Below are 25,189 nucleotides of genomic sequence, written 5' to 3' on the forward strand. Positions count from 1 at the left end.
GTCTGTGCCAGTGGTGAAATGTGCAGGCTGTAATTGTCAATGGGATAATTGGATATTTTCCTCTTGTTTAAACCAAAAGGAAGATCAGTCAAAGTTAGAATCAAATTCCCTCCCTTCTCCCATCTCCCAAGAGAAATCCACAGAAACACAGGGTGTGACCTTGTGAAGACAGAGGGACAATGATTTAACAAGTTATTTTTAAGAACAGGGATTGGGTTTAAATTCTCATACAGTGTTGGGACCTGGGGTCATAGAAGCATAGAATGTTGTTAGTGGATGTTTCCTCAGAGGTCATCTGTGTCACCCTGTCATGATAAGATGGGGAAACGGAGGCCTAGAGAAGTGACTAGAGCTGTCAAAATGCTTTTCAGGGCCCCTCTCACCCATTGTGGAGTCCTGCCTTCTCTGGGCCATGTTTCTTAAGCCCCTTCTTCCACCCAGCCTCCAATAAGCCCTAGAAGCTCTGTGTCCTGGCCCCAGGGGAATTCTCATTAGCAGTGATCTGTAATAGATATCAATTTCATTCATTCACTCATTCATTCGCATAAGATTTACTTTGGACTAAGAACTTACTTTGGGCCAGGTGCTGGGTAGTACAATAGTCATTTATGTAAATATCATCTTTCCTGCTCAATGATAAATGTCCTGAGGGCCAAATTCATTTGATTCATCTTTGGACTCCTGTGACTAGAAAGCACACAGTGGGAGCTCAACAAGTGGTGTTGGATGAAGAAATGTTTCATAAATGTCTGACGAATGAGTGAATGACAAATGGCTGAGGACTCTCAGGTGACTGTGAGAAATTAAATATCTGGGATTTTGTTCCTTTCTCCAAAACGCTGTTTCCAGCAAGCTATTCTCATTCTTTTTGGTAGAAAACTGCTGCTTGGAGGGAAAGGATAAGCTAGAGTTTTGTCTTCATTAATTTAAATACTCTTTCTGAGTGGAAGCCAAAGATTTAATTGGTTGATGGAGTCAGAGAGCTGGAGAGACATTTTTTTTTTCTCATCTAAAGCACAGTAATTCAGAAACATTTTGAGTCTTTGTTTTTAAATTCACCGGAAAAAAAAGTCTGCAATTTCATCATTGGAGAACAGAGTTCAGTGAGGAGCAGGGACTAGGAGCCAAAGGCCAGCCTTCCTTCCTTCCTTCCTTCCTTCCTTCCTTCCTTCCTTCCTTCCTTCCTTCCTTCTCTTTCCTTCCCAGCCTTGGCTGTGCACTAGCCTGCTATGTGTTGTTGGATATTTTTTTCCCGTTTCTGAGCTTTAGTTTCTTCATATGAGGACTAGGAGGAGAAAAGTTTCCCCAGGAACCTTGCAGCTCTAATATCCTAGGTATCTGTGAGTGAGTCTTGGATAGTCGGTTCTTCTTTCTGGTGAAAATATCCCATTTCAGTGCCTCAGGGCTGGGAAAGCAATCCCACTGACCAAAGCAAAGTCTTCTCATTCCTGCCTATGACATGCACAGAGGTCTAGTGTTTGCCTTGCCGCTGGGATGGAAATTGCAACACATACTAGCTTGAGAGCCCCTTCCAGCATCCGAGGCCATGCCCTGTTCAGGTTTTATGGAAGCCCCTTGCTATATCCAGGAGAAGTGTTCTATCGGGAGCATAAGGTGCCCTGCTTTGATGGACTAGAATACAGACCAATCCATAAAACTCAGCCTTCCAACATGCGTCATGATTTGAAGTCCTTTCTTTTGACTTCATCTCTACCCCACTGACTATACTTAGCAACTTGCCATTTTCTCAACAGTTTCATGCTTTCACTCCTTTGCACGTGTTCTTTCCTCTATCTGAAAGCCTCTGTTTCTTCTGCTGGAGAACTTGAAGGCATCCTTTCAGTGGTGGCCTGCAGAGCTTTCTCAGATTGCTTAACTTGGGCTAAGCCTCCTTTTTCTGTGCCCCCACAGTTCTTTCTACTTACCTCCAAATGACGTATGAAGCACACACAGTGAGCTATAATTGCTTATTTACAATCACTCATCTATTCATTCAGTAAATGTTTATCGAATGCCTATAATATGCCTGGTGCTGGGCCAGGTGGATGGAATATGTCACTACATTAGAACGCCCTGCCCTCTTAGAGATCATATCCTCCCCACATCCCCTCGGTATTCCCAGCACCTAGCCCAGTACCTGACACATTGGGGCATCCAGTAAAGTTTAGGGGCCAATTCTAAGTGTTTTTAGTATAGTAAAGTGTTTCTTGACAGCGAACTCTCCACTTCACATAGCAGGTGGAATAGGGTAAGGCAGAGATATCCAAATTCTGAACTTTGAAGGAATAAAGTTCATCCTAAGGGAAAAGAGATTAAAATGAGCCAACAAGAGTGTAGACATAGATTTCCACAGACTATTGACCCCCCATGTTTTCAGAAACACTGGCTGCCAGGCCAGCAGGATCAGTTGGGGATGAGGAATTGGTCTAAGCAGCTAGGGGCCGGGACATGGGTCTGCTGGGCTGGAAAACTTACTTCTCTTTGGCATCTGAAGGGTCAGGCATAGGTACCCTCCCCCAGTGATGGGCTTTGATGAAACAAGGGGGCAATCTAGGAGCAGAAGCAGAGGCAGGGCAAGGCCAGTGAGGGAGTGGGGAGCCCCCTTTGCAGCTGGAGTCCTGAGAGGGGTCACTTCCCACCCTGTTTGTGTGGTCTTCCTGGCTTCCCTGCTCTGACAGTACTTCTGGTACAAACTCGTCAGATGTCTGTGGTGATGGGGCCAGTGGGTCAGCAGTTCTGTTTTGACTTTAAACAACATATAACCAGTTCTCTCCCAGAAAGAAATGAGGCCAGGGTTTGAACGATGACTAGACATGCCGCAGTCTACATGAACATAAGGACAGAGGAGAAAGAACCCTGACGGTGGATTGAGGGTTTGAATATCAGCTGAAGTGCTGAGGACATCAAAGAGCCTGGCGTACTGGTCAGGAGCAAGGCTCTGGTCTCAGACTGCCTAGATTCTTCTTTTCACTTATCCACTGAGTGTCCTTGGCCAAGTAACTTAACCTACTAAATCTCAGTTATGTGAGCCTCATGGAATTACATTGAAGGTTAAGTCAGCAGTTAAGATTGACTCAAGCCCTTAACACAGTGCCTAGAATGTAATAAGCACTAAATAATTTTAGCTTTATTATCACTATTAGTAGTGAGGTTTTGGACAAGTTATGTAATGCCTATAAGCCTCAGTTTCTACAACTGTAAAATGGGTTGGTAATCTCTAACCATCAAACCACTACAACGGCTGATGGACAGAGCGCTTGGTACACAGAGGTGCTCTATTGTTGATAACCCTCCTTGCTTCCTGCGTGGGCAGTTAATTCCTTCTGACTTTAGAAATATTTTAGGAAGGCCGTTGTTTCATACTGCAATTCTTTGGTCTGAGACTATGCTACTCCCTTCTCCTACACCAACTCCACCCTAGATAATTCCAGCTTTAAAAAAAATCATCCAACCAGTAGCCTGGTAGGAGATGATTGTGGTTACATCTGGCTTTGTGTTTGGAATCTGCCAGACTCCAGAAAGCCCGGATTTTGTGGTTTGGTCACCTCCTTCCAGATGTCCAGGAAAGCTGCCATCAGAGAGGAAGGAATGGGGTTACTTGGGGAGTAGGTATCTGCTTCTCATAGGGGCTCTGCTGAGAACTGGCAGGGCTCCTGTGAGCCCTGCTCACTGTCTGGGATATCCTTCCTGCTCGCCAGGCATGGGGGCAGTCTTTACAGCGTCAGGCTCAGATTCCAGTTCACTGTGGAGACAGAGGAAATCCAACTCTGGTCCTGGCCCCTGACCCCTTCAGCTCCTTGGCTGCAGACCATACCGGCTCCTGACTCTCGTGGTTTTCTACCCTGAAGGGAATGTGATTCACTGCCAGTCCGTCTGCTTTGACCCCAATTTTCAATTCCCTTCCTCCGTGTGAGTAATCAGACCGGTCGTCTGTACTTGTAAAGGAAATATTTCATGTGTAATGGGATGGCAGCTTGAAGTTCACGGCTAAGGATGGTTGAACCACTGGGAGTTGCGAGGTGCAGGGGCAGCAGACAGCCCCCACCACACAGCAAGAGCCGTCCTGCTTCACAATCAGAAAATCCAATAGAAGAGGTGGAGCCCAGAGAACCAGAGAGCTAATGACAGAGAGTCAGGCAAGCTATGCAATTATGGGATGCTAGCGCCAACACAGGCCAAACCTTAATGAGCCACAGTCCATAGACTCCAAAATTGAGAAGAGCAGCTCATTATGTGGCGGCAGCGTGACCATAGCTGGCTTGTGGCGGGGGCACGCGGGGTTCACCAGGCCTTGTTCCCTCCCTGAGAAAGCTTGGGACCTATTTATTGAACCTCTCTAAGGGGCCTGGCCCCTACTTCTGCTATGGCCTTGTGTACCCTACTTGTCACAGTGCCTCACCCTGAAACCAAGCAAAACGAAAACTAACTCCTCCCTCGATGGGTTTCCTATCTCAGCCAGGGCAGCGCCCATCACCCAGACCAGAAATCCAGGGGTCAGCTTGATCTCTTCCTCTCCTTCTCTCTCATCTCCTTTCAGCTCCCTCCCAGGTCACTGCGTCTTCCTACCCTGCATCACTGCCTTAGTTCAGGCTTCTGTCCTCTCTTTGTTTTATAACCATCACCTTCCAACAGGTCACCCTCCTATCTAGCATTTAACCCTGCCCTGGTTCATTTTCTAGTAACTCTCTGCACAGTTATGTGACTTCTTGGCTCTGAAATATTTTCAGGATTAAATTCAAATTTCTGATCATGTCAGGTTGTTTGATCCACGGTCCCTGTCACTCTCTTTAGGCCCCTCCCTGGCCACGCCCTCCTAGGCTCTCAATGCTTGAGTCCAATGAAACTTCTTGTCATATTACTATTTTTAGGCCTCAAGGCCTTTTCACGTTCATGTGGAAGTCCTTTTGCCCTTGTCATTCGGGCCAGTTCCTCTCCTCTAAGAACCAGGGCAAATGTCATTTCCTTTGTGTACATATTCCCAGGCAAAGTCAGGCCCCCCCCATCTCCTGTGAGCCTAGACTCTCCTGCTCACAGCTACTTGATGGCTGTGCGGTGTTCAGTTGATAAGAACAAGGACTCTGCGCTCTAGAGATTGGGTTCGAGTCATGGCTCCACCGCTTACTCACCAGGCGACCTCTCCCAACAGAAATCTCATCTATAAATGAGGATAACAATAGTCTCTCTCACAGGGTTGTCAGGAACACTAAAGGCGATAATATAGAGAGGGGGCTTAGAACACTGCTTGGCTCATTGCTGGAACGCAACACATTAGCAACTGTTATAATTATCACCAGATTGGAATCCTGGTGCTTTCTTCCCTCTTCGGGGTCTTGGCTGAGCTCTGGGATTTTCTTCTAGTTAGCTCTGTCCTCAGTGACTAGAACAGGCTGACAAGCAGGTACGCAGAAAACACGGGGACAGGGCTCCAGGCCTGGCCCCACAACCCACTGGCTGTGGGACTTGGTGGCCAGGCAACCCCTCCAGGCCTCTGGGCTGGGCCCCCTTTCAGAGGGCAGCCCAGCAGTGGAGCCCAGCATGTAGGAATCTGTCCCCAGAATCTCTCCACAACTGGGGATAGATAACCCTTAGTCAGAGCCTGAGGCTTGAGGGGTAGAGCAAGGGTGTGGTGAGGTACAGGGATCCCAGGGGCTCGGGCTGGAGGCTGATGCAGAGTCTGTGCCGTCTCTCCGATGGGGCAGCTCATCTCTTGGCAACCCTCTAGTGGCGACTTCTGTACTCTCACCTGCATTTTTCCAGAACCCCACAGAGGTACCAGGTTGGTAACTGACATAGTAGATCTGGGAATTCTCCTAAGTGTTCCACTTTGGCAAGTGAAAAAACTCTCCTCCAAGTAAGGAGGAGAACAGAACAGGGAACACAAAGCTAAACACTTTTTCGTCTACACGTCAGATCCCATGTGTAGCCATGAATGTTTAGGACAAGCGAAAGCTGAGTTCGTGCCTGTGAGGAGACATTTGTAATTCTACCTGACAGCACTAACATGTTGTTTGGACAGAGCACAGCCTTTTATAAAGCAGTTTGAAGTGGCGTCAAGAACATGGGGTCTAGAGTGTGATGGGCTGAGTTCAAAGCCAAACTTTGCCACTTACAAGCTCGGTGATCTCAGATACTTCACTCAACCTCTCTAAGGTTTTGCTTCCTCATCTGCAGAAATAAAATAATAAGAGGACCCTCCTCACAGGTCATTGTGAGAACCAAATGAGGTAACACACGCAAAGCTGACCCCGTGGTGTTTGGCACAGGGCCCAGCCTTAGTAAGTGTTACCAATAATGATTATGGATTTTTATCCCCCTCGAACCTCACAACACCCCAACGAGTCAGACAGTGTAACAGTACAGGTGATTGTTATTCCCATGTAGTACTTAGTTCAGTTCCATAAATACACACTGAGCATCTTCAGTGTATCAGGTCCAGTGCGAGGGGTGGCAGGTAGGAGGACCCGCAGACCCCAGCCCTGCTCTGCTTATAGTCTAGTGGATGAAGCAGGTAGTGATCAAGTGGTTAAACATTTGAGACGGGTGTCATGATGTGGGAAACACGGGACAGGAGCTCATCTAGGAGTTAGAGAAACTCCTTCCGAAGAAACATTATGGCTGAGATTTCAAAGAGGCATAGGCGTCAGCAAGGTGAGGAGGAGATGGGGAGAGAGGGGTCAGCAAGTGCAAAGTCCGGGAGGCTGGAAATCACAGCAGGACTGAAAGAGCTCAGTGTGGCTGGGGCAGTGGTCGGAAATTGAAGGAGCCCAAGTCAGGGACTGCGGCTCAGAGAGGACAAGTATCCTGTGCAAGGAGGCACAGTTATTAAGGGGTACAGTGGGAGGAGGACACAGATGGCGCTTCCTCAACAGGTGTCCTTGCTGTTAATATCATCATGCTGGTTCCCATACGTATATTGGCAATGCATAGACACACGCGTGTTCTTTTTAGAGGTTAAAAATGAGTCGTTCTTGAGCTAATAAAGGCCCCGAAATGTTAACAGTGCCCCCACTCTCTCTGAGGGCATCTAAAATGTCAGCATGTGACAGTTAAGAAGATGAGCTCTGAGTCAGAGAGAGGAGGCAGTTGTCAAATGCACACGCTGGCTCATTGGACTGGAAACAGTTACCTGGAGCCAAATTCATGTTCCTTGGCTTTTTGAAACAAATAACAACACGCTCTATTAGGGATCTGGACAGACTAAGGAGGGGACGAGGGCTTTGGAGTTAGGCAAACCTGGATCAAAGTCTAGGTTCTGCCATTGACTAACTATAGGAACCTATCTGAGCCTCAGTTTTTCCTCTTCTGTAAAATGGGGATAATAAACAGTGTTGCTGTGAACACAAGATAGATATTGCATATGAAAGCATTTGTTATGGCACACAGAAGGTACTCAATAAAGTTTTCTTTATAGCATGCTTGGAAATATGCTAGATATTTTTTAATTGATTTTTTAGAGTGGTCAAACCTCTTCCCTATGTTCAAATCCTCCTACAGATTGACGGAATGCCACACCCTGGATAAATGGATGGGGCAAAGTGACTGTAGTTCCTTGATCCATGCCCCTTCACACATTACTCCCAGTTATTAGCTCTGAGGTGTGTGGTGGACCCCATTCCCGCCCCCCAGCATTCCTGGGACATCTGAAATGTAGAAATGTAGGATCAACTCTCTTACAATGTCACACTGAATAGTTTAATAGAAATGTTATGGAACATATATCAATGTGGGTAGGACAAATAATGAAAAAGGGGTAACAAACGCATTTTTTTCTAGCGCTACAGCTTGGAGCAGAGGGTCAGTGTAGGAGATGGCAAAGAACAATGGATCACAGAAGGAAAGAGGTCAACCCCAGTGCATTTTGCAGAGTCCATTGAAGGGGAGAAAGCCTCTTTCCTGTTTCCGGTATTGCACAGACGGGTCCGCTGCTTGTTAGGAACAGGATGACTGTGAACTGTCCAACATCACAACTGTGAAGGCTTTACACTCACAGTGTGAACTCGGAGCAGTTATGGATGGAGAGCTGGAGAGAGAGTTGTCTGCCCCTGACACAAAAGCCTGGGCACACAGAAAGGCCTGTGCTGATACAGCTCAGCATGGGACTCAGAAGTGGGTAGGAAGCAGGGCAAAGGAAACACCGAAAGATTTGAACAAGGTCAGAGAAGGAACATTTTCTTTAGTCATAACTGACTGAGGCTTCACCAGTGCCTTAGTAAGGAGGGCTTGGAAGTTAATACCCTAACCGCACTGTAAATTATTTATGGCTTGTTGCATAAATAATTATGCGTACATTAACTGTTTAATAAACAGTTTATAATTCACTGCATAGCAGAGGTTAAGGCATTCTAAATGAACCTACGTGTTGTTTTTATAAAGCCCTTAGTGAGAGAGACTTCCAGGTGGGGTTGTAGAGAGGGGCAGGGGGGAGGGAAACCCAGCTGACTTCTGGGTAAGCTTCCTCAGATAACTCAAGAGGAATTCTCCTGTTTATTTAGCGTGAAACCCTGAGTGCTTGCAACGGTTTCCAAGGCCTGATATGATCTAGCCCGAGTCCCTTCTCTGAGTGCACTTCCTCCTAAGCTTTCCCTGGCTCCTTCCATTCCAGCCCACTTATCTCCACACTGTTTCTTGAGCAAAGCAGACACTCCCTCACCTTTGCACTGTCTGTTTGTTCTACCTGGAATGCTCAGTACCCATATTTCATCATGGTTGATTCTCGCACCTCCGTGAAGTTTTTGCTCAACTCTGATGTTCTCAAAGAGTCTCACTCTGACCACTTTTTAAAAATGGCAGTGACCTCCCTGCCTCCCACACAATCTTGTCCCTATTTATTCTGACTCTATTTTTTAATAGAAATGATTGGCTTTTAACATACTATATATTTTTACATTTATTATATTTATTACTGCCTGTTTTATGTTGCTGTCATGTACCCTCAGGGGCAGGAATGTTTTCTTTTTTGCTTCCTAATGTATCCCAAGCAGCTAGAACAGTTCCTGGCACATAGTAGAAACTAAGAAAATATTTATTGAATGAATGAATGTATGGATGAATGAATATTCAGGGATGGACTTGCGAGAGTATGTAGGCTGTGCACTCTGCATGGATACTGGGAGGGCCTGGAAGGTTTTGGAATGCAGTTTTTTGGGGGGGCCTCGTTTATGAGAGGAACGTCCGGGATGTCTTCAAAAGAAGAGACAGTAGCTCATTAGACTCAACATGTCTCGAAGTGAACCCATCTTCCTGTCTTCCAAACTTGTTTCTCCTATTCATTCAGCTGCTCAAGTTAAAATTCTGGGTCACATCTTTGACTATTCCCAGTCTTTCATCCTCCATATGAATCAGTATCCGAGTCCTGTTGATTTTATCTTTTTCACTCTTCTCTAACATCATTGCAAACATCACGAACCTTTAGACAGAGTCAGGGTTCAGGACAGCTGTTCCAAGTTCTACCATCTTTTGTTTTTGTGTAGGGTTCAAAAACACGGTGCTCCGCTTTCCGAGAGCTCCTGGCTTTGCTTCTGCGCCTCACATTGACTGCAACCTCCTTTGTGTCTGTTGCCCCTGTACTGCTCAATTCTGGTTCTACTTCCAGAAGTTTCTTCACCGGGTGGCATGTTGTTGTAGAAGAGATTCCTGTTGGATCAGCTTTGGAAGTTCATCGTAGATGCCGTGCACTCACCTGATATGGGAGAGGACCCCCCCCTTCCCTGCCTTCTAGTTTCAGTTACTATTCTCAACTTGTCCTGCTGTGCTTTGCAATCAATACCCAGTGGCTACTTCGGGGTTTTCCTCTCTTCCATGCATCAGATGCCCTCTTACTGCTGCCGTCTTCTCCCACTCATATAGATGATACCAAGCAGGTCTTGCCGCTGTAGGTGGCTTGTCCCCACCTCCTTGTCTTTTGAGGTTTGTGGGAATATTCTACCATCCAGTTTTGTTGTAACTATTATCCATGGAGTTTTGGTTTTGTTATCTAATTGCTCGGTCAGTTATGCGGGTATTTAGAGAGATTGAAAAACTATGCTCCCACCACTGCCATCTCCCTAGAATTTTTCTTATTTCTCTTACTTTTAAGTAACTAAGTTCTGATAATACAACTTCCTTAATTAAGCTCTAATGATAACGAACATATATAACATAGCTTGTCAGGGATTATTCTAAGCAATATCATATATGTTAACTATTATTAGGCACTACACACACTGCACACACACACACACACACACACACACACACACACACACACACATGCACACACGTAAGAGAAATGGTGACTGTTACAGCCTGAAATGTTTACTAGAGTCCAGACAGCTTGGCTTGACCCAGATGCAAAGGCAGCCATGTTGGGTGGACCTGGCAGGACCTGGCAACTAGAGTAATATCCAGTGTAAGGTTGCTAAAGGAAGAAAGGATGATGGACTCATTCAATGCCACCTTGTGATTGGCTGAGCTAATCTTTTTTGGGGGACTGTACATGAGTTGATCTGTGGGGACTCCTGGAAGTGCTTGAGACTTATGGAGCATAATGTTGGAATGAGAGTGAGGTTGGGTTATATTTGTTTATGTCTGTCTCTTCCCTCAGACCATGTTAGCTTCCTAAGGGCAGGTGGAACTCACTAGCACAAGGCCTGGCACATGATCAGGATCAAACGTGTGTCATTGAATCAGGCTGACCAGGGATTGCCTAAGAGATACTGCTTTATGTTTTAAATTGTGTAAAGCTGGTTGAGAATATTTTATGTTTGTTACTGGTGTCATATGGGGACAGACACTTCCCCTAGGAGCTCAGATCTCCCTTTAGCCATTTCCCCAGAGCTTGAGTAGATATCCCCACATCTCACCAGAAAACCACTTACCTGTAAGTGCTGAGAATTGGGACGATGGGTGTCAAGGGTCCAAGCTCTATCTAACCAGGGCATTGCTTTAGTGGAATACAGGAATGTTGGCAAAATGACTTCTATGGACGGTCTCTCTGGTTCTACTGATACCTGCTCCAAGTATTTCTATTTAAAAAAACACACAAAATAATGTGTTATCATGTCTTTTGGCCAACTCTCAATCTTTTATCACAGTGCAGGGAACTTACCTATACTTTTCCTGACATAACCAAAGAGAATCTGCATCTCCTGAGATGTAGTCCCAGAATGGAAGAGGAGGTGAGTTCAGTGGGTTCCTGTGTGCCAGGCTAGGACACTCTTGCTTACCTCGAGTAACACCCTGCAAGTTCACAAAACACTTTCAGCTGGCGTGGCAAGGCTTGCAATCCATGTTACCCAGGCAGTCTCTGGTTTCCTTGATTCAATTAAATATTTATTGATACCTACTATGTGTCAGACCCTGTGCTGAGTGCTGGTGACGCTGAGATAAATCAGAAAGTGCCTGCCTTTGAGGACATCTCAGTCTGGTGGAGGAGAGAGACAGGTGGAGAAACTATAGTATGGTGGGTGGGTACACAGTCTTTGGAATCAGGCTGCTTGCAGGGAGTTCTGGCTCTCTTAAGTCGTGTAAGTCGTTTGCACCTCTGCATTTTCATCTGTAAAATGGAGAGAATAAGAGTGTGCACTTAATCAGGTAATTGTGAGAATAAAATAATGCATGATAAGTGCATAGCCCTTGGGGCACTGTAAGAGTCCACTAAATATTATTATTGACATTTTTTGTCTACTTGCCCTTTTCCTGTGACTCCACAACTGCTTTTCATCCTGGTCTCTATTTTTTTTTATTTTTATCTAAACACAATTATATTATTATCTTAATGATTTAGTTGTAATGGCAACTTGGTTGCAAAGCATGCTGGGAGAAGTCAGGATGGGTAGGAGACACATACATGCTTTGAACAGCCAATCCATCTTGCCCTCCACTTGCTGATGGGTCGGAAGCCCCTGGTGTCTTCCTTTGCCTTGGCCAGAGCCGCCCTTGTACCTAAGTGGGATGCTCCTCCTTGACAGGAGCTGGGGACTAGCTTCTGAGTGGGGTTAAGAGCAGGCAGGGATCCATGGCTTGACTTCATCTGCTCGGTTTATTCTTCTCAGTGTGCTTGGCTGCTGCTTGGGGAAAAGAAGGAGGTATTTGTTTAAGCAAGCTCTAGAAATAGAAGTTTATTTTAAGCTCATTCTTAAAGAAAACCATATTCTTCTTTCCCCACAGGCGCCTCTGTCCATTCTCATTTCTGAGGCTGTCACCCAGGAAGGAGCTCCTGCCCCTGGACAGCGGGGAGTGGGTGTGGCCTGAAAGCTGTAATTACATCTCTGGGACCCAGGATCCTGGTCCACCCTCCACTGAGGAGCTTTAGGCAGAGTCAGGGGCTCACAGCTTCCCTTCATCTTCCTGTTGCTCATAAGCAGCCCCAAAGTTCTTGCTTGGGAAAAGGGTCCTTCCTGCCCCCCACTTCCCCACCCCCATTAAGGTGACTTCATCTTGCTCTCTGTTCCTCTATTTTTTTTTTTTTTTTTGAGGGGTGAGCAGAATGGGAAGCACAGAGATTAAGAATAGACTCAAGTCAGAGAGACCAGGATTTTAATCTCAGTGCTGCTACTTTCTACCCAATCATCTGTAAAATGAGGATAACAACAAGACCTAACTCAGACAATTGTTCTGAGGGGTAAATCAACTAATTCATGTGAGGCTCTAAGCACAGTGCTCAGCATGTGGAACATGCTCAGTAAATGCCACGATTATTGTCACGGGTGCTAACGTGTTGCACACGGGGAAGGGCAGCCAAGAGAACGAATATTTTTGAGCATTTCCTTTGTGCCATGCAATGTCCTAGGCCCTTTACATTTTCACCATTTAATTTAATTCTTTCATCCACCTGGTATAGAAGGTTCTATTAGTATCTCTGTTTTACAAGTGGAGAAAGTGAGGCTCAGAGAGGTTAAGGAACTTCCTTAAAAGACTAACGTCTATTGTCAAACATCAGGATACTGGTTGTCCTGGTTGGGGAGTGACCAGAAGAGGGCACAGGGAGACTTCCGGGAGGCTGGAACTATTTTGTGTATCTGGCTCCTGGATCCATGGGGTGTGTTGACCTTATGAAAATTCATCAAGCTGCAACTCGGTATTACGATTTGTTCACTTTTATGTACATATGTTATTTCAATAAAAATTTCAGAAACAGGAAAAAATAAATAGCGGCAACAGGAGCAGCCTGCCTCTGAGCCGCAGAGCCAGCTCTTCTCCCCCCGCAGGCTGACGTGAAGCCTTGGCCTGTGCAGCTCCTCTTATGCTCAAGACCCTTACACAATAGACTCTTCTGTCCCTAGGAAGCTCTGGTTCAAGGCCTGTTCAGGCAATTAAGGCGGGAGCCAGATCATCATGACCAGTCTGAGGGCCTGACTCTGCCAGAGGGAGGCCACCCTGAGGTCGCCATGCATAGAAGGCGTGGGCCCAAAAGTCTGGCTTTGGATTCAGCCATTGGTGGTCTCAAGGGCAGATAATGGGACCTACTGGAAGACAAAGCCATCTCGGCTTGCCATGTTTCTTGCCCCCGAGAGAGCAACCCCCTTTTTTTCCACTTCTAGGTTTTGGATGAAGCTTTCACTCCTGGCTCCTTAGTCAGGTTCCACCTACCCACCCACTGGGGCTTGGATTCTCTAGGTTTCCCTTCCATGGGGCACATGACAAAGCCTGAGAGACAGCTAGTTTCCGCTTATTGAGTGCTTGTGGTTGGGGAAGAAGCAAGGGAAGTGAGATTCTTTCTGAGGGGTGGGGTAGAAAACCCTTATGCCTGTCATCTGGACACCACCTCCCTCACAAACCCCTGTGTTTGTTAAAGGCACTTTTTAATTTTAAACTAATTTTAGAATTACAGAAAATTGCAAAGATAGTCCAGTGTTCTCATACACCCCACACCCAGTTCCCTCCATTGTTCAGGTCTTACATGAGCCAGGTACATTTGTCACAACTAAGGAAGAAAGCCCTGGCCTAGTACTATTAACTAAATGCCAGACTTTATTCAGATTCTGCTAGTTTTTCCATGAATGTTGTTTTTCTCTTTGGGAATTTCATCCTGGATGTCCTATTACACTTAGCTATCATGTCCCCTTCGTCTCTGGTCTATGACAGTGTCTCAGGCTGCCCTGAGGTTTTGGTGACCCTGCAGGTTTTGAAGAGTACTGCTCAGGTATTTTGTAAGTGTCTCAATTTGGGTCTCTGATGTCTTTCCCATGGTGAGATTGAGGGTATATGTTTTGGGGAAGAATGCCACAGAAGTGAAGTGTCCTTCTCATCACGTCATATCAGGGGTATATGCTGTCAACATGGCTTATCAAGTGGTGGGGTTCGCTTTGATTACTTGGTTAAGGTGGTGTTTGCCTTAAGGTTCCTTCACTGCAAAGTTACTTTTTTCTCCCCTTTACTCTTTTCTTTGGAATTGAGTCGTTAAGTGCAGCCCATGCTCACGCCTCATCCCATCTCTTTTTAATCATCGAGTGTATCCGACGCAAGACCTGTAAACACTCCCACACATCTGAGTATTTGCGCAGGTAGAGATACACAAACTCACACTCAGACACCCAGACTCAGGCATACAGATAATACAGACAGACACCCAAATGAGTTCATAACCACAAACACACAGTCAGAGGCACAAATACTCAGATACTGGAGAAATCAATAGTTTTGTCATCCCATTTCTCTTACCAGCAGAGCGATAAATCAATTAGGATTTTAATTAACGAAGTATCTGAAATCCCATTTTCTTTCTAATTTGTAACGATCTTAAAGAGTGAGAACTGACATGCCTCCAGGCAAGTTGGGGGTGGAGGGAGTGACATAAATGTGAGTTCTTGGTCGACTCAGGCCTCGGGTCTTTCTCCCTTTTTCTCCCTTCCTGACACTTTCATGGTCCTTTCCCATCCAGGTCAGAAGTAAGGGGGCATGACTATCTCCTGCCTGAAGGTCCTAGAGCTCTTCCACAGGGTGACATGCTGAAAACCCAGCCCAGCACCACAGGATTACTTGTGCCAGGTGCTGTGATCTAGTAGTCTTTCCATCCCACCAGCCTTCACCTCTGTCACCCTGCCCTGCCACCCTTTGATAGTGTCTCAGAACTTTCGGTGTAAATGCCCAACCCCGACTTGGGCATTCAAATCTTCTCAAGATCAGGGTCCTGGGCGTCTTTCCTGCTTTCCCTCTCACTGCTCTCTCTTTTCCAGAATGCATAACTCCAGATCAACTGACCTACTCATTGTCCCATTGTCTGCCCCACCTTGGAATATGCTTCCACTGTCTTCATGTGTGAAGCCACCTTCTCCAAGCACCTTTCCCTGATCTCCAGCTGGTAGGGACAGCTCCCTTCTTTGAATTCCCAGAAAACCTTTTCTCTAAGCGATGGCACTGACTCAACTCTGCTCAGTTATTTGTGTACTTGTAGTTTAGAAAAGGTTCTTTTCATTACAAGCCATAGAAAGTAACTTTTGGACTGACTCTGCAGTCCCTAATTGAAGTTGCCATCACATTCATGAAGTAACTCTAGTTTCTGTAACTCTTGGTTCTAAGTTTCACAGTTTGGGGAGAGGGAATTGGATCAGTGCAGCTTGGTTCAGGAGCCCACCCGTGGATCAACCGCCAACTATGGCTGGGGGGCATTTTCACAGCACAGACACCAGTGGCGGATTACTTCTATGTTTGGGAGGAGAGACCTTTCCCAAAGAGAATGGAAAAGCTGAAGCCCAGGTTGCCGCACCAGGAGGGAGCTAAATGTAACTTGTCTTTGCTATTGACAGAAGAAGGAGGATGCTCCGAAGCCAAAAGCAACAGATGTCCACTGCAAAGTGTTTGTGGAGTGCATGAGTCAGTGAGCGAGTGACTGGTGCGTTTGCTGCCTGTTAAAAGCCGCTAGATCAGTTTGCCTCCCAGTTCTCTGTCTCTAGAACATGATGATCATATGGTTTTCCATCTTCTATGTCCCCTTTCCGATCGCGTTCATCTTGGGGCACTCTCTGGGCGGCCTGAGTGGTGGAGGCATATGGGGTCTTCTGCAGAGGTACAGCATCCAACACCTGCTCATTCACTGGTGTGCGTTTACTGAGTAGCTGGTATGTATATGTCGGGCACTGGCAATTAACCAGATGTCATATATATATATATATATATATATATATATATATATATATATTCAATATTATTCTACTTCAGCTTCAGGTGTACAGTGCAGTGGTCAGGCATCTACACCGTCTATGATGTGATCCCCCTGATAAGTCCAGAACCCATCTGACAATTTAAAATGAGTGGATCAGAGAAGGCTCACAGAAAGAGACATGTGAGCCAAGATTTGAAGGACTTGAGAGGCAAGCCGTGTGGCTATCTGGGGGCAAAGTGTGTGAGGGAGAGAAAACAGCAAGTGCAAAGGCTCTGGGGCAGAAGTGTCCTTGAGACGTGTGAGGAGTAGCAAGGATGTCAGAGTCAGCCAGGCCGCGAGAGGGACGGAGGACATGAGGTGAGAGCAGTGGAGGGTGGGGGCAGATCCTGGGAGGCTGTGTAGCCCAAGGTGAGGACTCGGCCTTCATTCCGAGTCAGGACCGCGCACACAGGGCGCCGATGAGGCCAGCTAGGTGCGGCAAATGTATCAGGTAGAACCAAAATGGTAAAAGTTTGCTCCAATCACCATGGTTACATCATGTCTTCATAGTTACTGTTGTTTAATGAGAAGGAGCTGAACTTTCTGAACGATGCAACTGTTGGACTATTGGGCTTTAAAATCTAATTTTAAACCACAAAGCTTATAATGTATAACCAGGGAAATTGTACATGTGGTTTCTTATAGAAAATTGCCTTTTACGTTAGTAAAAACAAAAACAGACCAATGCCCTTTCTCCCTCTCCCTTCATGAAAATAGCTATTACATTTTGTAAATAAATTGAATGTATATGTGCATATATAGAGAGAATGAATATACATACACACAAATATATATACACACAAATATATATATATGAGACAGAGAGACACAGAGAGAGAGAGTTACCTGAAACACTAGCACCCTGCTACTCATTCTATCTTTATGAACTCATATTTAACTTTACATAAGTGGGGTTGTATCACATGTACTCTTTGATTGTAGACAATTTCTATTCTTCTACATCTTATTATCACTCTCTCAATCCTCCATTCTATGGCATGAACCCCCAGGAGTAGAATTACAATTAATAACTATTGCCACATTGGCTTCCCAAAACAGCAATGCTCCCCATCCCCCCAAAACGTAGGATATATATATATTTACTCCCCTGTGTGAGTCCTCAGTGCCCCCTGCACCACTGTCCCCTGCGTAAGTAAAAATTCCTGAGGCTTGAATAGGGGTGCTTCTAAAATTTGGCCCCAGCCTCCCTTCCCACACCTTTCCCTTTTCCATCTCTCCCCAGCTCTTAGCACCCTTGCCATAAACACTTGCTACAGTCCAGGCACACTCAAGCTCCCTATTTCCCAAACGTACCACTCTCTTTTACAATCCCCTGGCCTTACACAGACAGTTCTCTCAGGTGGGGATCCCCTTTCTTTCTTCTCTACCTGGCAAGCTCCTACTCACCCTGCAAGACCTGGCTCTAATGTTACTTTTTCTGAAAAGCCTCAGCCAGAGCTCATCAGCTGCTCCCCAGAACCCCTATACCCCCTCGTGCATCCTCCTTTGGGGCACTAACATTCTATTGTAATTGGTGTGTTTGTTTGAACTCACGGGATGTAAAGAATAGCAAGGGGGATATAGTCAATGGTATTGTAACAGCTATACACGCTGTCAGAGGGGCAGTAGGTTGGGGGGAGATCATCACATTGTGAGGGGTGTGAAGGTCTAACTAGTACGTTGTTTTGTACACCTGCAACGAATAAAAAAAATAAATTGCTATGCCTACTCCCCCTTCCATTCCAGCACTCTCCTGATCCTTTCTTATTCTCTTGCCCTTCATAGCATTTACCACCTCCTCCAACATAGTACATGCATTGCATACTTATTTTGAAAATTAGTTTGAAATTTGACTGTCCTCTCATGTGAATGTACCCTTCGCAAGGGAGATGATTTTTATCTACTTGTTTGCTGTTATAGCCCAGGGCTTAGAACAATACTTGGCACATAGTAGGCCCCACGTACATATCTGTAGAATGAGTGAATGAGCAGTCCAGGTGGAGAATAGCTGGAGGCAGGCAGAATTAGCAAGAGAAATAGTGCTTACAGGACTGCTGTAAGCCAAAGACAAAGGGCCTTGAGCCCAGCCTTAATGTTTACCTGTGCATGTCTTCTGTTGTAATCGTCAAATGATGTTGAAATCTGTTATTTTTAAGTTTGTCGCTACTTTGTCTTGATTCTTCAGGCAGATCAGAAGCTCCGTGAGAGTGGAGGCTTGGCGTGTTCATCTCCACTTTTCCCGCAGTGCCTGGCATTTACGTGATATTAAAGATGAGGCACTCAACAAATGTTCAGTGTTTCATTAGCGATGATATCACTGAACTCTATTTGACTACATGGATTTTAGAGTAAACTTTATTTGGTAAAGATCTTGGGGATTGAATCTATATTCTTCTGCTGTTGGACTAAATAGTTAATTTTGTTCCATTACAAAATGCTCGTGATAGGAAATTTGGAAATTAGAAAAAAGTTGAAAAAATTTTAAAAAGCCTTTAGATTCACCACCCATAAAAGAATCATTAGCATTATAATCTGTCCTTTAAATATTTTTTTCCAGGTAGAGCTCTTTAACATAATTATAATAATTGTGTTTACATTTTTGCACACTGCTTTCCCCACTTTATAAATGCACACTTTTTTCTTTGCTATAAACTTTTGGAAAGCATTATTTTGAATAAGGGCACACTACATAGCCAAGTAGCTGTACCATAGCTTACTTAACATAACCAATGTTTACGCTATTTCCAGTTTCCTCTTATTATAAAGATCATGTGCTACTCTGCAGACAATGCCTGTTGTTTGTCTGGACATCTGCCCCCAAAACTTCTGTGCCTCAGTCTTATTCTTTGTAAGAAAATAATGAGAACTAAGAGGATTAAGGTAAGTGAACGTAAGAAACAGCAATGAAGATAGAGTAGGTGTTCAGTTAACTCAGTTGGCTTGGAATTGAAACCAACTGATTGAAGATAGAGTAGGTGTTCAGTTGGCTCAGTTGGCTTGGCCTTGGCCACTGAGGAGTGTTGCTGGCCTTCCTGGCACTGTTCCCTGGCTACAGGCTGCACCTGATGCAGGTGGACTCAGTCCAGCGCTGGATGGAAGACCTGAAGCTCATGACCGAGTGCGAGTGCATGTGTGTCCTGCAGGCAAAGCCCATCAGCCTAGAGGAAGATGCCCAAGGTGACCTCATCCTGGCGGGGGGTCCTGGCCCTGGAGACCCCCTGCAGCTGCTGCTTAAGCGGGGCTGGGTCATCAGCACCGAGCTGCGTAGGATCGGGCAGAAGCTGGCCCAGGACCGCTGGGCACGTGTCCATAGCATGAGCGTGCGTCTGACGTGCCATGCCCGCTCCATGGTCAGTGAGTACAGTGCTGTCAGCAGGAGCTCCTCACAAGAGATGGGCCAGGTCAGTTGTCCTGGGATGGGTGTCGGTGGAATGGGGATGCCTTCTAGAAGAGTGGGTCTGAATTGTGTGGCATTTGAACTCTTCCTGCCCCAGGGACCACCTTCCTCTTCCAATAAAGCTGAGGAGACAGTAAGGACCTTTATTGAGCATGCACTCTGGGCTAGGGATTATGCTAGGCCTTTTTACGCACATCTCATTTAACCTGCACAGTCTCTGAAGCAGACATAACCACTATGAGAGGCTGGGTAATGATGAAGTATACCCACTTTCATGCCAGACTGCCTAGGTTCAAATGTCAGCTCTGCTGTGTGACCTTGGCAAGTTACTCAACTTCTCTGTGCCCCAGTTTCATAATCCTTATGACTATAATCATATTTATTTCCTAGATCTGTTGTGAGGGCTGAGTTATTATATATAAAACATTAAAAACAATTGATTTAAAATATTAGCTAGTACTATTGTCCTTACTTTATAGATGAGGAAACAGAAATTCAGAGAGCTTAAGTAACTTGCCCAAAGTTATGCAGTGAATGGTGTAGCATCATTCAACTTAAGCCCTTTTGATTCTAAAGCTCATGACTTTGAATCTTCTCCAAGCCTAAGTGAACCATTGAAAATCCCCATTATCATTTCTTTCCTTTGGCATTTCCTTTCCACCTTAATGCTTCACAGTTTTCCCTGCTCCGCTTTGCAGACAGTAAACTTCTATTCGTGCTTTGAAGCCCAGTTCAAATGCCCCTTCCTCTCTGAAGCTTCCCAGATTCCCCGGCATACCTAGCGGCTCAGTTTTCGTTTTCTTGAACTCCCAAAGCAGCTGGTGATGATTTCTTTTGCCACTCATATCATACTGTGTTATAGTTTACGTGCTTGTTTCTCAAATCAGATGATTTGATTCTTTGTCTTTATGCCCGAGAGGGCCCAGTGCTGCAACTGGTCCTCAACTGATGCTTATTGAATTGAATAAAATTGATCTATTTTTCTACAGATTGAGAAGCTGCTAATGGAGAAGTGCTCAGAGCTCTCAGCAGTCACAGAGAGGTAAATCTGGATGATGGGTAAATCTGTACAGTCCTCAGGCAGGGGAATGTGTGGCATCCTCTCTCAGAGGGAGAGTGGGAGTGGGGGGTGCTGGAGGTGTCCTGGGAGTTTCTTTTTGCTGAATTTTATCAGCAACCTTGAAAGATTCCCTTGGGCTTTTTGGCCCCATTTTCAGGCCCTAGGGAGACTTTAAGAGGCAGAGGAGAGGCCTGGTGGGCATAGGAAGAAAGGATTCTTGAGAGTCGGTAACAAGGAAAAGGTTTCCCACAGCTTTGGGAAGCCGCCTGGTCCCCAAAGTCAAGGCGAGGTGAAAGCAGACACTCACACCTTTACACTCACATACACATAGACAGGATTTCAAAGACACTCACTTGCTTATACGCAGATTTATCAACACACACTCGCACAGTCACAGAAATACTCTCATGCCTTCTCTGTATCTCACACACATACACATACATCCTTTGCACTCAGACATATACACACACTCAACCTCATATGTACGCACGCCCAGTTATATGCTGACACTCTCCCTCATCCTTTTCAGCCCCCATGTCCTGGAAGAAAAATGTGGAACCTGGCATCCTTAGGGCCCCCATCAGGACTTTGGCTTTGCAGCGTGGAGCATTCTCAGGCTATAGGGCTAAATGGGAGCATGATCCCCAGCTGTTTCTCCTGTCTGAGAAAAAACCCTCCAAGTTCCTTTCTGAACACTGTAGGCAGCCATTCCTTAGCAGGCACTGCCATATACCTTTGCAGTGAGCACCTGGCACTCAGTACCTGCCCTCTGCTGCTCCTACCCCCCCATTCCCAGGCCCCCGCTACCACGATAACAGGTTCTCCCAGGGGGAGACCCAGAGGTAGGCTTTGGCTGCTTTCCAATGGCCTTTCTTCCTGGTGACATGAACTGTTAGCTCCCACCTCAGGCCAGCGCTTATCTGAATAGTAGGAGGCCAACTGTGAGCCAGCTAAGGAACACCCCCTCTCTGACTCCCGCGGAGTTGATGCCTTTTCCCAGGCCACTCGCACCACCACTAGGCCTGCAGCAGGCCCAGATCTGGGCCCTGCAGTGCTCTGGGCTGACCACCTGCCCCGTCCAGTGGCCCACCCCTTCATGTCTTTTCCCTAGGTGCCTCCAGGTCGAAAATGAGCACATCCTGAAGTCGATGAAGGCCTGTGTGAGTGAGACCCTGAGCACGCTGGGCCAGCACTTTGGCCAGCTGCTGGAGCTGGCCCTGACTCGGGAGGTGCAGGTCAGTGCAGGCGGGCTGTGGAGAGGGGGCGGGGCGGGAGAACTGGGCCAGGCTGGGGGAAACTCTGAAGTGGCCTTTTATGGGGGACATCCTCCTCAGACCCCCGAGTGAACTCCAGCACCTGAGCGACAGGATTGTCTGAGCAGAGCAGAGGCTTCCCGAGCTGTTAGCCCAGCTCTGCATTTCCCACACGTGAAACCTGGAGCCCAGAGAGAGAAGACACTTATCCAAGGTCACACCGCAAGGCGGTGGCAGAGCCTGACATCTCTCAATGGCTCTGTCAGTATTGTCCCACTTGTATCTTCTCTATTGAATTACTGCCACAGTGCACACACTGGAATTTTAGCATCCCGCAGGAGTTAGGTATCTGCACGGAACAAGCTGATTCTGCAATACTGGCAATAGGGAAGAATCTAGAAAGTTTTATAGTTTAGTCCCTGCCCCTAGGCAGGCTCCTGCTTGATGTCAGAGCGTGATTCTGGAAGACCTGCTTTCAAACTGTGGCTCACCACAGGACCTTGGTCCCCTTCCTCAACCTCTTAGCCTCATTTCCTTCATCTATAAAGTGCAAACCTTCCCCAGAAAGAAAGTGAGAGGACTAAGCAAACAACATATGGAAAGCGCTTAGCACAAAGTTCCGGACAAATACGTGTTATTTCTCTCTCTTGCCTTTTCCTATTTTAAAAGCCTTCCAGAAAAGCAGATTCCATAAGGTTTTCATTATGAAAGGTATTTACATGTTATTTATAGTTACAGAAATATTGTGTTACATATTTGCCATTCTTTTCCCACCACCAAATAAAAGCCTTCCACAAATAACAAATCCCTTTTGCATTTTGGCTTTTCTCCAAACTCAGCCTCTCTCCGGAGGCCAGACTTTGCTTCCTCTCTCTCCCGTGTGTCTGGTTCATGTCGCACAGGCATAGGTCTCTCTGACCTGGCTCGCCTGCAGGACGATGCCATCTCACCCTCCCAATCCAGACCTATTCTCTCTGTTTTGAGAGTCTGGGACAAGGAAAAGGAAGGGCCAGGGCTGGGGTGCTGGGGCCCCGTACTCAGTGCTGATGAGTAAATGCTGACAGTCCCACGTAGGGGTAGGCAGTGTGCTTCAAGCTGGGGCCAGTGTCCCAGACTGAACCATCAAGTTCCAGAGGGATTCACTGGGACGTGGGGGCCAAAAACGGGTGAAGAAGTCAAGAGAGTGATGAGTGAGGAAGTGGGTGGCGGGGTGGTGTGGCGCCTGGATGAGTTTTTGAGCAGGGGAACAGGTCCCTGTTGATGATTTTTAGGCCATGTTTGTGCCCTTTTGCCTGGAAGTATTTGGTTCAATTAAAAGAGCTGAAATGGAAGAGTTGTGTTGGAATGCAAAAAGAAGCCAGCTGGATTTGGAAGTAGCTGGCAGCTCTTTTATCTGGGGAGCAAAGGGTGTCTTTTTGATGCTCAAGGTCACAGAATCCAGGGAAAAGCTCCCTGGGTTTCCAAGAGCCTCTTTGGCCTTTTGGATGATGTATCTAATTTCTTCTAAAAGGTCTTTGCCTGTTTATAGTATTTCTTGTCTAAACTGTAGCTTCCATAGACAGGGATTTGGGGGTGTTTTTTTCATGGATATATGTCTAGTGACTAGAACAGTACCTGGCATACAACAGGCACTCAATAAATATTTACTAATGAATAAACATCGAGCAGTATATTCCAAATTTATATAGTCACAGATCTTTATTCTTAAAGAGCACCCATTCAGTTATTCTGGGATGCTGGTGCTTCAGAAAATGCAATTTGGGAAACTTTTTGTCCCTCCACTAGGGAGGCAGGTAAGCTTTGAGAAGAGAAACAGTGCTCTTCCCACTCGCCCACACCCTATCCCCACCCCCCAAAATAATTGTGGAGCGGTGCTTACAACAAGGGCAGTGATAACCGACCACTCCTCTGCACTGGTTGGGTCCATTCCGGAATGTTGTGTCCAGTTCCAGAACTCAGATATGTCACTGGCAATGATTGTGCTCAGAGAAGGTTCTGAGGAGGGTGGGGAAGGGCCAAAGCTCAAGGTGTGTGTGGAATGGGTGGAGGAGCAGGGGATTGTTCCTCACAGGATGGACACTTGGCTACCTCCAAAGTTCTGTGCTCTGGGACCTCAAAGAGAAGAAAGATCTTGGGCCAGGGGAGCAAATCTAAGGACATTCCATGTAAAACGGAGTTTGGGGAGCAATAAGGCTGCCCTGCAGTGGAAGGGGACGGCTTAGGAACTCCCCGTCACTGAGATAGGCAGGTCATGTCTGGGAGGCCATCAGCAGTAGATGGAGGTTGGACTGAGTGACTTGCAAGGGTTCTTCCAGTCTTGATAGTACACAGTTCTAGGAATGTGCACATTGTAGGGTAGTGGACTGAGCATGGAGTTGGAGGCATATCAGGGTTCAAATCCTGACTGTGCTACTTACTGAATATGCAGAATTGGGCAAGTTACTTAATTTCCCTGACCCTCACTTTTCTCATGTCTACAGTAGGTTGTTAGGATTAAATGAGACAACACATAAGTCATTGGTGGCCCTCTTCTGATTGCGTCAACTGCTTTATTCACTAGAAACCAGCAACAAGCTTTGCTAAAAGAACTCCTAATCACCTAATTCATTGTTTATTAAGATAATTTAACTCCTTGGTAGATATGGAAACATTTAAGGCTTAAATGTTAGGAGCCACCAAAGGAAAATTAAATAGCTTTGATAATTAGTCTATCTGGGAATAAAGGATTAGCCATTTAGGAAGTGAAGGGAGAAGATGACTTATAAAACCTGATTTACTTGAAGACGACTTCTAGGGGACTCTCCATTGACTCTCACCTCTCCCTGTGAATCCTTGACTCAGCTTCATGTGACTAGATGTTATATTCATTCATCCTTTCATCCCGTCCATTAGTTTTTATTTTAGTTTAAAATAGCACCTTTCTTCTAATAAAACTGATTGGGGAATATGTCTTTGGCTCTGTGGCTCAGTGAGCTTGTTAAAACTTTATCTCACAGCTAAATGTCCCCTCCCTGTCTCAGGCAGAGCTAGACAACCTCAGGTCTCACCTGAGAGACAAGCACCGATCCTGTGACAAAGTTCAGACCAGAGGGACACTTCCTAAGAGGAGAAGGGCAGGCACCCAGCTGAACATACTCAGTTCCTTCTTCCAAACTCACTAACTCATCCCTACCTTCTCAGCAAGGTGACATGGAGGGGTAGGGAGTGAAGCCGTAAGAGGTGTGGTTGCTGACAACCCTACCTAGGAGAACAGAAAGAGTGGGGACCAAGTGTTACCCCTTAATAATTCACAGCTTTTTTTCAGTTAACTTATTTGCCTTATCCATTAGGCTATGGTCAGGCAGGAGTGTAGCTAGGCC

The 25,189-nt window shown here is 46.0% G+C and overlaps 1 protein-coding gene across 4 annotated transcripts in view; it reads left to right on the forward strand.

Moving 5' to 3' along the window:
* Window positions 1-25,189, forward strand: part of INSC (INSC spindle orientation adaptor protein) — a 118,055-nt gene that overhangs the window by 35,859 nt on the left and 57,007 nt on the right. For all 4 annotated transcript variants that reach the window (XM_074336040.1, XM_074336041.1, XM_074336042.1 and 1 more), the window contains exons 3-5: window positions 19,176-19,521; window positions 20,507-20,559; window positions 21,689-21,812. In XM_074336040.1, coding sequence (XP_074192141.1) covers window positions 19,176-19,521; window positions 20,507-20,559; window positions 21,689-21,812 — 523 coding nt within the window. The remainder of the gene's footprint in view (window positions 1-19,175; window positions 19,522-20,506; window positions 20,560-21,688; window positions 21,813-25,189) is intronic.

This window comes from Rhinolophus sinicus, linkage group LG06, assembly GCF_036562045.2.
Source record: "Rhinolophus sinicus isolate RSC01 linkage group LG06, ASM3656204v1, whole genome shotgun sequence".
NCBI classification, from domain to species: Eukaryota; Metazoa; Chordata; class Mammalia; order Chiroptera; family Rhinolophidae; genus Rhinolophus; species Rhinolophus sinicus.